Here is a 14,286-nt window from a genome sequence, read left to right as displayed (position 1 = left end):
CTTGACCTTGACCTCAAACTTTAAATTAAGTACATGTTTTTAGTAGTTCGTGATGAGATCTTTCGATTGGCGTTTGAATTTTCCAAATCGGACCATTAGTTCGGGAGATAACAGGGGGGGGGGTAAAATTTACCCCCCCAGCCCCGCGCGTTCGGCTGCAGAGACCCCAGCCCCGCGCGGGATATCGCTCTGAGGCTAGCTTTACGAACAAAACAAAAAAATAGCCACTTGCCGGATTTTTTTTTTGCCCAAAGGCCGCTTCACATACGAAGCGTAAACGGTAAAGCCCTATCCGCTTACGTGCCCATCCCGTTTACACTCCATACCTATGTGAAGCGGTCTTTAGGCAAAAAATTCCGGCAGGCGGCTATTTTTCTGTTGGTAAAACTGGCCTCTGCTCTATTTAGCAGTTTTACAACTAGTAGTTGAATTTATATACGCCAGTTCGAGCCATGCTTTGTCCAGCTTTGCTATAAATCAAACCAAATTCGCTTGAATACTATGCACTGGCTTTCTGTCTACTGGTAGTATCCGGATAACGCTACATTCGAAAGGTCAGAATCCTGACTTCCGAGCAAACAAGTTCACACATAGGCTGTAAACGATCGAAACAATGCCGTCTGCCACTATTTCTCAGTAGTAAAAACCGTTCTGGGTACAATGAGTGCGAATGCGAACACATCTACAGGTGAAGTGCTGGTGACGTGGTTCATGACGTGGTTGTTACTAAATACTCCGGTTCATCCCAACACGACTATAAGTCACGGGCGAGAGGTCCTGTTTCCGGATACAACAGAGTGCTTGGTGAAGTTTACAATAGCGTGAACCGTAGCGCCCTTCAGGGTGTAGCGACGTGAGTAATAAGCGCAGCGGATTGTAAACATTTATAAGACTTCTTTGTGAGCATGTGGAAATATGGAAAAGAGGGTTTCGGAGTCGGAGTCGAAGTCGCCTCGCCCGGAGTCGTGACAAGTAGCCAGGAGTCGGAGTCGGAGTCAGAGTCGGTCAAACTGCCTCGACTCCGACTCCGGAAAGTTAATTAACCCGCGCCCCGCTGGGCTATTCAGCCATATGCGCCCTGCTGGGGGGGGGGCAGATTCTGCCCCCCCCCTGTCTAACTTCCGAACCGATGGTCGTAGAAAGACGGGGAAAACGGCAATCGAAAGCTCTCAACAAGGCCGATCTTAAGAACCCCATTTTTTTTGCTTAAGTAGGTCAGAGGTCAGGTCAAGGTCAGGTCAAGGGTACAAAATGCAAGTTTCTACAGTATCGGCCTTGCACCGTAGTTGCCGAAGAATGGACTAAGACTGATTGCCCAAAACGTGTTCTTAGACTGCCAAGACAATATTCGTTGCATACAATGTCATTCAAAGGTCAAGGTCAAGGTCAGGTCAGGTCAGGTCAGGTCACCAAAAACCAAATATAGAAAAGGGCATAAGCGACACATGTTTTATGGGTCATTTTACTCATAGAATTCAATAGGCACACTCAATAAGTGATATGGACCACCTCGGGATGAATTTCAGGTCGAGGTCAGGTCAAGGTCAGGTCAAGTGGGGTCAAATTTTGAAGTTGGTTGTTAAGGCCTAAAAAGGTGTCTATCTGATGCAGTTTTTCACGGCGAATCGAATGGTGCTATTTTTGTTTCCATACGAGGTCTAGAACTTCCAAAAAAAAACATTTTTCAAAAATTTTGTGTGTCGTGACATCATAAAATTTAGAATAACTCCCACATTTTTGAACCGATTCTTCTAAAAATTGGTATGTAGGTGCACATAGACCACTTCTCTGACATATATTCCGTTTTTTCGATACACTCAAAATTTTGGATTTTATGATTATTTTCCCAAAAAAGTCAGTTAAAAAAAAAATTGGGCCAAAATCCAAGATTTTCAAAAAACTGAGATAGCCATTTGATAGACAAAGTAGAATCACGTATAACCTTTTTTGTTACGTCTTGATTGCTTTAAAAATGAAGATGTTAGCGGCTTTTGAAATTTTGCCGTTTTTGAGGCGAAAATGGCGAACATGACGTGACTAAAACGTCTCAAAAATTTTCCGACGGATTTCGCTCAAATTTTCAGGGATCGTGTCAAATTGATGTATGATATGGTACTGAAAGTTTGACGTCGCTGGCGTAACGCGTTTAGAAGTTATTGGCGAAAAACGGGAGGGGGCAGATTCTGCCCCCCCCCCTCCCCAGCGGGGCGCGGGTTAACTGGAATCCGTGATGTCACATATTGACGTGCTTTTTTACCTATTTTATGCGTTCAAGGCTGCGACGTTTCAGATGATTCTATAAATGAGTTTTACATAGGCACAAATATTGAGCTTATTGCTGAGCGGTCAACCCGCGCAATGTGTGTGGATGGTCTTTAAATCCCCTCTCGTCGGCTTCCTCTCGTCACATAAAACAGGTCGTTTTTTCGCGAAGCTCTAGCTCGATCTGGGGCCGAACAGGGGCGGGGGGGGGGAGGGGTAACAAGGGCGAGGGTTTAAACAAACAAACACTCATCCAAGCATGATATGCTAAAAAACACAAAAAGCCAAAAAACGAATTCGAGTAACAGAGAAACCCAACAATTAAATTAATGTATTCGACATTTCCTTCAAAAAGTCGCATTCAAAAATGCTGAGCCACGTCAAAAAAGAGACGAAGATGGGTCGTGGTTTGCACGACTCAACACAACTCAAGAATAACACACGCGAATTTAGACGTGCTACAAAGAGCTAGTTCATCCACAAGAGGTATATCGCAGACGGTGAGAAAGCAGCAGTGAAATGACGACCCAGGAATACGATATTCCAGAACATGTAACAATTCCCAAGTCGTACAAAACAGAAAAAACTAAAAAAAAATGAAGAGAGCCTGTTTTTTCTTGCTCAACGCATCTATTGCAAAGAAAGTAAAATAATTCAAATAATTCCGAAAAAAATTGAGTGGAACGTCGCAGAATACATGAATCTACATACATACATGAATCATACATGAATCAGAATCTATTTGCCAAAATCTGCCTATAAGCTATCTAAGGTGCATGACCGTGGAGTCACAATTCGTTGCGTCTAGGAATGATAACCATCTCTATCGCCCACACGCTCAATTATTGTCTTCACATGCTGCACACAGCCACAAATGGACGACACATGTCATGCGATCTCATCAGTTTTCAGTGCAACGCGCTCCTCGACAGTTTTCCATGACAAACGGTGGCAAAACACTTCTAAGTGAGGCGAGGTTGACACTTTGTGTCGTTTGAAAAATGCACATCCGATGTTATTGGCTGCCATTTAAGCTCATGAAGCTATATGGAGCAGCGAGCACAGTAGATTCCTTTCGTCTCCAACAAAAGAGCATCACGATGCACTGGCAGTCTCTCTGAGACCACTCACAGATTCGAAATCGTTCGCTCCTCATCATCGCCAGTCGGTCCTCCGACAAACGACTCATTGACCAGCCCACCCGGAGCGTCTGAAGACATGCCTTGGCCATCAGGATTATCCAAGCTGTCCTTCGCTCTGTCGAGACGCTCGTCCAGTACACCAGCCTCCACTTCCTCCACAGTCTCCGGGAGCGGCCTGCCAGCCGTCTCTGGCAGCAGCAGCACCGCCAGACTGGCCAGCAGACAGCCGCTGCCAAACACCACCGACGGGGCGGCACGGTGGATGTCGTGGGTCAGGTCAACCACGTACGGCGCCGTCATCGAACCGAACCGCGAGCACACGTTGGCGATCCCAAAGCCCACAGTTCGCACAGAGGTGGGAATGTACTCTGGTGTGTACACAAATATCATGGCGTACACGCACGAGATGAACAGCTTGCCGCTAAGTCCCGCCACGAGCCACAGTTTCGGTTGGTCTTCAACCAGGATCAGCATCATCGACACTCCGGCGAAGAAGAAGGTGCCAGAGGCGACTGGACGGCGTCCGAAGCGGTCCAGAAATGGCGCCATGAAGTAGGCGGGTATCTCCACCAGGCCGGAGAGCCCGCCGGCCAGGTAGGCGTTCTCACTCAGCTGGGTGACGTCGAACGACAGGCCGAAGTAGGCGCCACACACGGCAATCCAGCAGACAATGGTGGCCAGCATCCATCGTCTCAGCACCCGCGAGCTCCAGAGTTTGACCGTGTCGGCGCACAGGCCGCCACCCGCGGCGGCCTCCTCGGCAGCCAGCTCGGAGCGACGCACCTCCTTCAGCATCCGGTGCAGCTGCGCATCGTCGGGAAGTTCGTGACCGTTGACGCGTGCCGTAGTCGCCAGAACTTTCAGCGCGTCATCGTCGCGTCCGCGCAGTATCAGCCAGCGCGGCGACTCGGGAACCAGCCACCAGCTCAAGACGAAGACGAGCAGGGGCAAGGAAAGCGCCAGCTGCAGCTGCCACCAGACTCGCAGCTTGTAAGCCACTCCGGCAAGCACCACTTGGCCCAGGGCGTTCGGCAGCATGTAAAGCTGGCCGGCCCAGGCTCGCCAACGCATCCCCGTGAGCTCCACGATCAGCACAAAGCTGGTGCTGACGACGCCCATCCAGCCAACGCCGGATGCGAATCTCGTCACTAGAAACATCTCGTACAGACTCACGACCGAACCCAGTAGCGCACCCAGCACGTACACCGTCATCATGGCCAGGTAGACGGTCCTTCTGCCGAGTCGATCGCCGAGCACACCGGCGCCCAGCGAGCCAAACAGACCACCGAACTGCATCACCGACTGGATGGTGGAGAGCAGCGGGCGCCGCTCGCACACCAGGTCCCACTGGGTGACCACCGAGGAGCCGGTGAAGTTGGTGTCGTACAGCCAGCGGCGGCACGGCTGGCCGTCCGGCGCGCGGCACCGCTCGGCGGCCGCCTCCGAGAGAGACGCGAAGGTGGCGTTTTTCGGCTGGCCGTCCGCGCAGAGGTAGTCGGGTGTCTCGCCCATGAAGATCATCGAGAAGCAGGTGAAAGGGACGGTGAGGAAGAAGAGAGACATCCAGCTGATGAGAAGCAGCTGCCACCAGCCTGTGCCACCGGCCAGTGTCAGCACATCCTCGAAGTGGACTTCCTTCTCCAGTTTGGCCATGCCGATGCTGCCAGAGATAGACATGTTTACCACTTTTGACGACTATTTATTCAAGAGAAGATGTTTGCCAGGACCAATGGACTATGCAGGATGTTGAGGCCCGTGGGCAGATGTGGCTGGATTTTCACTTGGAGCTTGAGAAGAAGCACTTTTTTGCGGGAGATCCGTGATATGCGTAAAAAGTTATGAAGAACAAACGCTGATGTTACCGATTAAGTTTTAAATGAGGAGGAGGTGGACAATGATGGTCTGACGCTACGTAATTTGCCGGGCGTTTAAAAGAAGTGATCCACATCTTGCAGCTCCGCAAAAAAAGCATGTACAAGTAGAAATGTCCAAATTTCGGTTAAATACAAACTTAAAATTAGACACTTCAAATTTTTAGTAAACAAAAGATTCAATTGCCTAAGGATCAAGACATAAGGCGGCTACATTTCGTTAAATTTTGATGTAGGCAACTGCGGTAATATCTCATCACAAAACATTGACCTCTGTTTTCAATTAAAAATCATGCATCTTTTGCCAGCAGCACCCCTGAGCAATAACTTACACGTCACAACTTTTCCTCAGAAGTATTGCAGTGGGAATTCACACAGAGGAATGTGCCCATGGCAGCTTTTGTGTAAAAAGGCAAAAGTGAATGCTTGTATTAAATAAGCTTTAAGCTATAACATATCTAAATATACAGAGTTTAAAGATACAACAAAACTTTGATTTGAAAGCAAAAGGTAACTAGCAAGCTCAGCAAAACTATTCATCAAAGCAAGCTCAGCCAAACTATCCATCAAAACTGCCAACTGCCAAGCATGACCCTGAAATGTTCAGATAATGCAGCGAGATAATAGCGACATTTCGTTTTTGATATAAGATGTGACGCATATCCATTAAGCCAGCCCCCCAAGTAATTAACGGAACAATGCAAAGGATATCAGCACCTCACATTTGATACGCAGCATATGCATGCAGCATGATTTCGCACATTTCTCGAGCAGACATGCCATGAAATAGGTACTGGCTATGTGCGGATTAGATATGACTTGATTGGATATGCTCACGGGATTGGAAACGACACTTAAATTTCTCGTCGACACTTCTGTCACTCCGAAACCCGTCACGATTTCCATTCATGATACCCGGGCTCCAAACATGTTCTTGCGTACCACACAAATCTACCCGACGTCTTGTAAACATCCTGGCGTGTCCACCACTACCACCCACCGACCTGTGCACCGCCGATCCACCAGCTGAGGACGGTGTGCGCCCACAGCCCGTCTCCGGTCTCGAACCGCCGTCGGCGGCGACCCGGTAGTGAGTGAGCCTGGCCAAACACCTGTCCCCCCACACCCGCCGAGAGGAGCGCCCCCTGACACCGCCGTCCCCGGTCACGCCTGGCGAATGAACTCGCTCACGGCCCCGGACTGTGGACTGCACTTGGCACCGGCTGAACTAGTGTCAGCTCCCGAAAATAGCCCGGACGTCCGAGCGGAAAACTAGGGAGCTGCGGCGTGGTAGCGACAACATTGGAATTTGGAGGCCCCTGATGTAAAAAGACGTTCCCCGTCGGGCCTGTGGACGCTTTGACTCCATTACGATGTGCATTTTGTACGCATCTTTTATATGTTTGGACAATCATATGCATCAAAAATTTTCACAGCACTACCCTAAAACATTGCTGATCACCTGTCAAGCAGCATGACCACCGAAATGCTCAAACTTCTTAGGTAAACAGTGTGGTGATAACTTCTGCTACAACCAAGAGCCACGAAAACATTATCATCACAAGCGTGTAGTAAAGTCCAAACGTTAGAAGGTCTCTTACCAGGGGTGCATCGTACCCCCATTTACCCTACGACCCGTTTCGTTCTTAATTGAGCTTAAGTACCGCTGCAGAAAAAGGTATTTTGAAGTTACAAGATGCAGCGCATGACACCCAATTATTAGGTTAACCGGTGAACTTGTAAAGTCAGTCCATCTACTTTTTTAGCAAGTAGCTTCGGCAAAAATGGTTGCAAAGCAGCGAATTTGGCACCATCCGCGAATTTGTCGCAATTAGGCAACTCAGACAACATACATTTTTGCAAAGAAATTTTGGAAAAAGGCCACTGAGTGTTGCCCTCAAGTCAAGGCAATGTCAGGCCAAAGGCCGTGTTGCAGATCATCTGATTTGGAGTCTCACTCAAGAACTCTTTCGTGATTTTCTTGAGTTGCTGAACGATTTTCTTGATTCATGAAAAGTCAGATGACCTCAAGAAGCCTCAGTGACGTCACATACGATCTTTACCAAGATTCCTATGTCAAAAACGGCATATATTGGCAGAAAAGAAAAATAAATCATGACTTCAAGTGTCTGAGATCTGATACGAATGAACGGTTACAGAATTCCCACACTGAACTACAGGGGTCAGGTCACGTGACCAGCCTAAGCTCAGGTGACCCTAAAAAATCCGAAAGTTGGGACGTCATAGGTCAGCGATCTGACACAACCTGTAAATGTGGTCAATCTCAACAGAAATAGCTTGGATGAAAGGTCAAGCACGACTGATTTCAGTTGACAGTAGATGGCAACAACCAACCCCACCATCGCGGAGAAATGTTCATATAAGATGACCCATTATTTTTCGGCTAGCATAACATCTGATGTAAGGAGCTACAGCTCCTATTCAGCCTGAAAGTGGATCCGCTTAACCCTCGCCCGTATAGGGGGGGGGGGGTTGAACCCCCCTCGGTTTTTCGCAAATAACTCGCGTAAAAAGCGGCCGATCGCGACGAAACTTTCAGTACCCTTGCGTTAATCAATTTTACACCTACCCTGAAATTTTCATGACCCTGACCCTAATGACCTTTAACCTGTGACCTACTTATCGAGACCATGTTTGGCCGGAATCGCGATTCGGCGTATGTCGGCTTGCATTAGCCGCGCGTTTGCAGTCTTTTCGTGGTTTTAAGCGTTCAAACATAGGATATGATGTTGCTCCCATGCATAAGGGTGGGTGTCAAGGTCACCGGAAGGTCAGGTCAGGTCATTGACCTTTGATGACCTCGGTTCACTTTTTCGAGTTTTACATGTTGCTAGGCCAGTTTTTGGAGCTGAATTCGAATTTAGCAGCCTACCCTTACTGGTTGACCTGACCTGACCTGACCCGACCTGGCCTAAATGCATGAAGACATCATCTGTGATCAAAACTAACATAATATTCGTGATCAGTACCCCGAAAAACCCCATAGCGGCCACGCTTTACGACTTTCTAACAGGTCCCGATTTTCCCGAATTTTGGGTCATTGACCTGACCTGGAAGGTCAACCGATGACCTAGGACCTTAAAATTGGGTATCATCGGCTTCCTCTCGTCACGGGCAACACGCTCGTTTTTTCCGCGAAGCTCTAGCTCGATCAGGGGCGAAACGGCAAGGGGGGGGTCCAACGGACCCCCCCCCCCTTATACGTTCGCGGCTGGAAAAACACCAATACGGGCGAGGGTTAAGAACAGTTGTAAAAGAACAACTGTAAATTGTGCCAAATGTGCTATTACTGTTTTCCATTGCAGTGTGCATATCCGGTAAACAAAAACATCACTTACCGTTCGTCATCATGGGGGAAACACTACCCACAAAGTATCGCAGCATTGCAACCAGTTGGTTTATCAGATAATTTCTATCATTTCTATCAGAGGCCCCAACTAACGGCGACTCATCCGAGGCCACCCCATCCCACTGTTCACCATTCTGCAACATGAAACTGAGCTACCACCCGTAACTGCACAGAAGGGCAGGAAATAGGCGCGCCGCAAACTGCAGTAAAAAACACACAACCACGGCGACAGAGCGCCCACCGCCGGGCTAACCAGTGCTGCCAGAGTTTGGTAGGGGTCGGATTCAGTCGGCACAGTCACAGCAGAGAGGGAGAGGCAGTGGATGCTCATTACCAGTGGGAGAGGGACGTGTGTGGAGCAGGACAGTGGAGTGGAGCTGTGTGATAAACGGAACAATCGGCGGTGGCACAGAGGGACGGCGTACAGAGATGTTTTGATAATGCGTTGGCAATGTGCATGTACTGTGGTGGAGAGTGCGACTGTGCTAAGGATTCAGCGCACTTTGGCCAGTGAGAACATTTACTGCGAAAGGTGACGTGTCAAGAGAAATAACAGCATCCCGTAGAGCGCGAGCTAACGGGCATGCCAGGCAATGAGAGCGGCGGACCGAGTGCCTCAGAGAAGGACATTCACTTCGAGGATGTGCTGTCACTGGCGGGTGGCACCGGCAGGTGGCAGCTACTGCTCATCGGCTGCATGTCCCTCTTCTGTTTGTCGGTCGGCTGTAACAGCTTTTCGATGATCTTCATGGGCGAGACACCCGACCACCTCTGCGCGGACGGCCAGCCGAAAAATGCCACCTTCGTGTCTCTCTCGGAGGCGGCCGCCGAGCGGTGCCGCGCGCCGGACGGCCAGCCGTGCCGCCGCTGGCTGTACGACACCAACTTCACCGGCTCCTCGGTGGTCACCCAGTGGGACCTGGTGTGCGAGCGGCGCCCGCTGCTCTCCACTGCCCAGTCGGTGCTCCAGTTCGGAGGTCTGTTCGGTTCGGTGGCTGCAGCAGCTCTTGGCGACCGGCTCGGCAGGAGGGCCGTCACCCTCGGCATGTTGACCACATACATCGCTGGCACGTTTCTGTCAGCGATTCCTGTTTCGTACGAGCTTTTTCTCGCTGCCCGCTTCGTCCTGGGTTTCGGCTGGATGGGCAACATCAGCAGCAGCTTCGTGCTCATCATGGAGCTGACTGGACTCCGATGGCGCGCCTGGGCCGGCCAAGTCGCCACCCTTCTCACGGCCGTAGGTCAAATGGTGCTGGCCGGAGTGGCGTACAAGATCAACGTCTGGTGGCAGCTTCAGCTCATCTTATCGTCACCAGTGCTATTGTTCATACTGAGTTTCTGGCTAGTGCCCGAGTCGCCTCGCTGGCTGATCCTGCGCGGACGCGATGATGACGCGCTGAAAGTTCTGGCGACTACGGCGCGCGTCAACGGCCGCGAGCTTCCCGACGAGGCGAAGCTTCACCGGATGCTGAAGGAAGTGCGTCGCTCCGAGCTGGCTGCCGAGGAGGCCGCCGCGGGTGGCGGCCTGTGCGCCGACACGGCCAAACTCTGGAGCTCGCGACGCCTCCGGCGCTGGATGTTCGCGACATGCGCCTGCTGGACGGCCGTCGGCGGAGGCTACTTCGGCCTCTCGTTCGATGTCACTCAGCTCAGCCAGAGCCCACACCTGGCATGCACTCTGTCGGGGCTGGTCGAGGTGCCGGCTTATTTCCTCGCACCTCTGCTCGACAGGTTCGGACGCCGGCCCGTCTCCTGTGTCGCCTTTCTTCTCTCCGGCGTCTCCATGCTTCTCGTGCTCACTGGCACCAATCCAACCCTCTGGCTCGTCACTGGACTAGTCGGCAAGTTTTTCGTCACCAGCATCTACGTCATGCTCTTCGTCTACACACCCGAGTACGTCCCCACCTCCGTCCGCACGGTGGGCTTCGGAATCGCCAACGTCTGTTCACGAATCGGCGCGATGACAGCGCCGTACGTGGTTGACCTGACCCACGACATCCACCGGGCCGCCCCGTCGGTGGTGTTTGGCAGCGGCTGTCTGCTGGCCAGTCTGGCAGTGCTGCTGCTGCCAGAGACGGCCGGCAGGCCGCTCCCCGAGACCGTGGCAGAGGTGGAGGCAGGGGTGCTGGATGAGCGTGTCGACAAGGAAGACAGAACGACAGACAAGACGGAGGAGGCTGATAGGCCAGGCGACCAGCGAGGAGCGGTGAACGAGTCCTACATAGATTGAACGTCCTTTTAGACGGGTGATTTGATTCTCGCAAAAGCCAGCAGCTAGTTAAGATAGAATGGCAGTGCCAGGCATAACGCGACATCTTGCACAGAACTGTTACCGAAAGTGGTGTCAATTATCAAGCCTTGGTTTATTAATGCCGACCGTAGCTTCTGAGGTGACCATGCAACGTTGCCGTGTTCGAACATACCGCAAGGAGGTTAAAGTCCGCAGCCTGCTGCATATTAAGGTAACGAACACTAATGCGCCGCGCCTCTTCGGACTTCGGGTCATTCCGGAACCCTGCCACCCTAGGGGACAGGGTTGATGAATAGAGCATAGACCTCTGTATACCGAGGTCTATGAATAGAGCTATGTATATACAACGCCGCGGAAAAGCGCCTTTGATAGCTCTTTCTGAATAACGTTCTCAGATTTGACCTAAGGTTAACGGTTTGGCCTCAAGAGGCTAAAAGTTAAAATTCAACTTTTTTGCGGAAAACATTTTGACCTTACGTGACCTGGGGTCGAAAAGCTCACACAGGCTTTGGGGATCATTTTCATGCATATGTTATGCAGGTTATATGAAAAGAACGCACGCTAGCGGCGTTTGAACTTGCAAGTACCTGACATTCATCTTACGACAAGGAAAATGTCACGATATCTGACAATTCCACATGGGGCTGGTTTTACCAAAAACATGAAAATCGTGTTTTTTCAGACACATCAAACAGCTCCCAGACTGGCCATATTACGAGGCATTCGATTACGTAAAGTTAAGTTTTGGGCCATTGGGTACCTATTATTGGCCACTCGTGAACCCCATTTGCATCACTGTGGGGTAAGGGATAGGTGCCGTCGGCGCCCCGCCGGTAATAGACCCGTTTACAGCCGTCACAGCTGCAGAAATGCAACCCCAACGGGTCAGAGGTCGCCAAAGTGGTGCAGGTTCAACAGGCAGCTGGCACCTATTGGCTATTGGCACCATGTGCACGAGTATTTAGGAAATGAGACATCATCCTGCCACCAACTTATTTCATTGAAAACAATTTATTATGTCCTCCTCGTGGCTTAGAACAAGGTGCTCGGCTTAAGGCCAGGTGGAAAATGGCGAGAGAGCCACGCTAGACCAAGCTGAACCCTGACGTTTTCATGGACCTGACATATCAATTAGGCACTGTTCCACACAAACGAGACGATACACTGGCTTTTGAAAGCATGCGATGCTATCTGCAGTTCACGGAGGACAAAATCTGTAACATGAACTGCCCACGGCCCGCTTTGCTCTCTATCTACAGTTTGAGGTGCCACTTACATAACCCACTTAGAGTAGGTAACTAGCGAATGATCAGACATTGACCAGCGTAATATTCCATGCAGGAAATGTCTTAATTGTCTACTACACACCAACAAAAACATTTTAATCTTAAAGGTAGTGTGCCAGCTTTCTTGGACCATATGGAGTTAATGACCCGGATAAGGAGAACCGGATTTTTAGAACTTATCCATACCTTCAAAACTTATGGAAACGTCTTAAATTCTTCAAATTTTGAGTACCCCAGTGCGAAATTCGCCCCGACGGGTTGTCGGTCGTACCCCAACCACATTTCACACCACTATGAACAATAAATGCACACACTAAAATCGCTATTACCGATAGGCTCATCCAATCAAGTTTCGATAAACCCGTTCATCATCATCTCCTGCGGTTTCGAACACGCCTGTTAGGTGGCTTCTGATGCTCGTCGAGGTCGGAATTTCCAAATACGCGTGGTGCGTCGGGCCGCGCGCTCTGACTTCGGCCAAGAAAAATGCGTCAGCTGATCATTGTCATTTCTGCCACTTGCGTGTGGTGTAATGGGGTCATAACTTAAGAGACGGCTGTTTCATATAAATTATTTTACATAAAATCATATTTCAAACCACAAATTAATGTTCGACAGCCAAATTTAAGAAACAATACCAATACAGGCTTACAGTTTAAGGCTCGACATTGTGTTGTCTACGATTAGACAGCTGATAACTCATTCCCGTACGTCGTATGGTCGTAACACTATAATGACCTTTGCTCATTGTCACAAGTGCGCCGCATTCGCGATTGTTGCCCGACGCCTGTTTGCAGGTGAGCCCACTACAGTTGTTATACATATCTAAAAACCGATAAACTTTTAGGCGAAAAAGGCACTATTCCAGGCCCATTTTTGATTTTTTTTGCGATATTAGGTAAAAACAGAAGCTTCTTATCCTAGGAAAAATAAAACGGGAAATCTTTCAAAGGTGGCACACTACCTTTAATTACATAAACCGCTCACTCCCTTCCCCAGCACACACCCACGGTCCATTGTGATGCCAGCGATTGTGACAGGGCGTTTGCCGGTGGGAGCACCGGCCGTGACCATGTGATTCACCAAACCGAACTGGGTACAGACATGACACAAACCCGCCCAGCGGCGTTGTCCGAGTGCAAGCATACAATGCTAGTTATCTAATAACTCTAGCTTACGCCGCGACGGCGGAACCGCTTTCATATCACGTCCGCAGAAATAAATGCTTTCGTATTTTCTTCTCAAAAGCCCAACAGGCGTAATGCATGACGATCAAATAAGCAAGTGTAATTTCAGCAGCAATATGACATCCTTGAAGAAGGCTGCTCAATACTGACCAACAATTTTCTTTTCAAAAACACATTATTGAGACGATCTTCATGTGTGATCTATGGAACAATGGAAATGCAATAATACGATTGATTCGATCAAGCAATAGATGCAAATGATACATTCAATAAACATAGGCAGCAAGCAGATCAAATATGAAATAAACTTGATTTTCATATTTGCTTGTCTTATGGTGCTCTGTAGCCGTATATGCAACTCTCAAAACATAATATATATCGCTTTCGACATGTCAACATTTATAATTCGAAGAAAAGGTTACTTATACCTATTCTAAAATTATATGCAAGGATGTTCTTCGTGAAGCACTCCGCAATACATCTTAACTTGCCAGAACCTTTGACCCGAAATTATGGCACGACCTTCTGGTTCAAGGGGCTGAAATGTGCCCAAAGACTTAAAAAAATTGAGGTTACCAAAAATTGAGCTTGTCTGAGATCATTTGACAAGCTGAGAGTCGAACGTGTTCCTGATGCACATACTTTATCCGGAAAAATATGATAGGGTAGAGGATATCCACATTGCACAGCTCACTCCATGAAGTGTTTCCTGATTAAGAAGCTCTGCGCGGACTCAACTGTCACAGCAGACTTGTATTTTGTGGCGGCCAAAGTTCAGTATCACCGCCGTCCGTTTACACGCTTGCGTCAAAATTGACAGCGGAGTTTACCAAATCACTATCAACATGGGGACGATGCATCCCAGTTGCTGGTAACTCAATCGGGAAGCATCCGCTTAATATGACGTATACAGACCT

At 49.3% G+C, this 14,286-nt stretch overlaps 2 protein-coding genes across 2 annotated transcripts in view; both read right to left on the bottom strand.

Moving 5' to 3' along the window:
• LOC122368964 (dynein axonemal heavy chain 3-like) overlaps window positions 1-14,286 on the bottom strand; it is a 153,836-nt gene that overhangs the window by 25,828 nt on the left and 113,722 nt on the right. The gene's annotated exons all lie outside the window — the stretch shown is intronic.
• On the bottom strand, window positions 2,577-5,545 carry LOC122368966 (organic cation transporter protein-like). Its single transcript, XM_043343306.1, has one exon. The coding sequence runs from the start codon at window positions 5,079-5,081 to the stop codon at window positions 3,390-3,392; it is 1,692 nt and encodes a 563-aa protein (XP_043199241.1). The 5' UTR covers window positions 5,082-5,545; the 3' UTR covers window positions 2,577-3,389.

This window comes from Amphibalanus amphitrite, unplaced genomic scaffold (genome assembly GCF_019059575.1).
Source record: "Amphibalanus amphitrite isolate SeventyFive unplaced genomic scaffold, NRLGWU_Aamphi_draft 000993F_arrow, whole genome shotgun sequence".
NCBI lineage: Eukaryota > Metazoa > Arthropoda > Thecostraca > Balanomorpha > Balanidae > Amphibalanus > Amphibalanus amphitrite.
The sequence above is the reverse complement of the archived record's forward strand: the minus strand, read 5'-3'. Positions and strand labels throughout refer to the sequence as shown.

Coding starts and splice junctions, on each gene's coding strand:
- LOC122368966 (XM_043343306.1), bottom strand. CDS start 5,081: ATGTCTATCTCTGGCAGCATCGGCATGGCCAAACTGGAGAAGGAAGTC.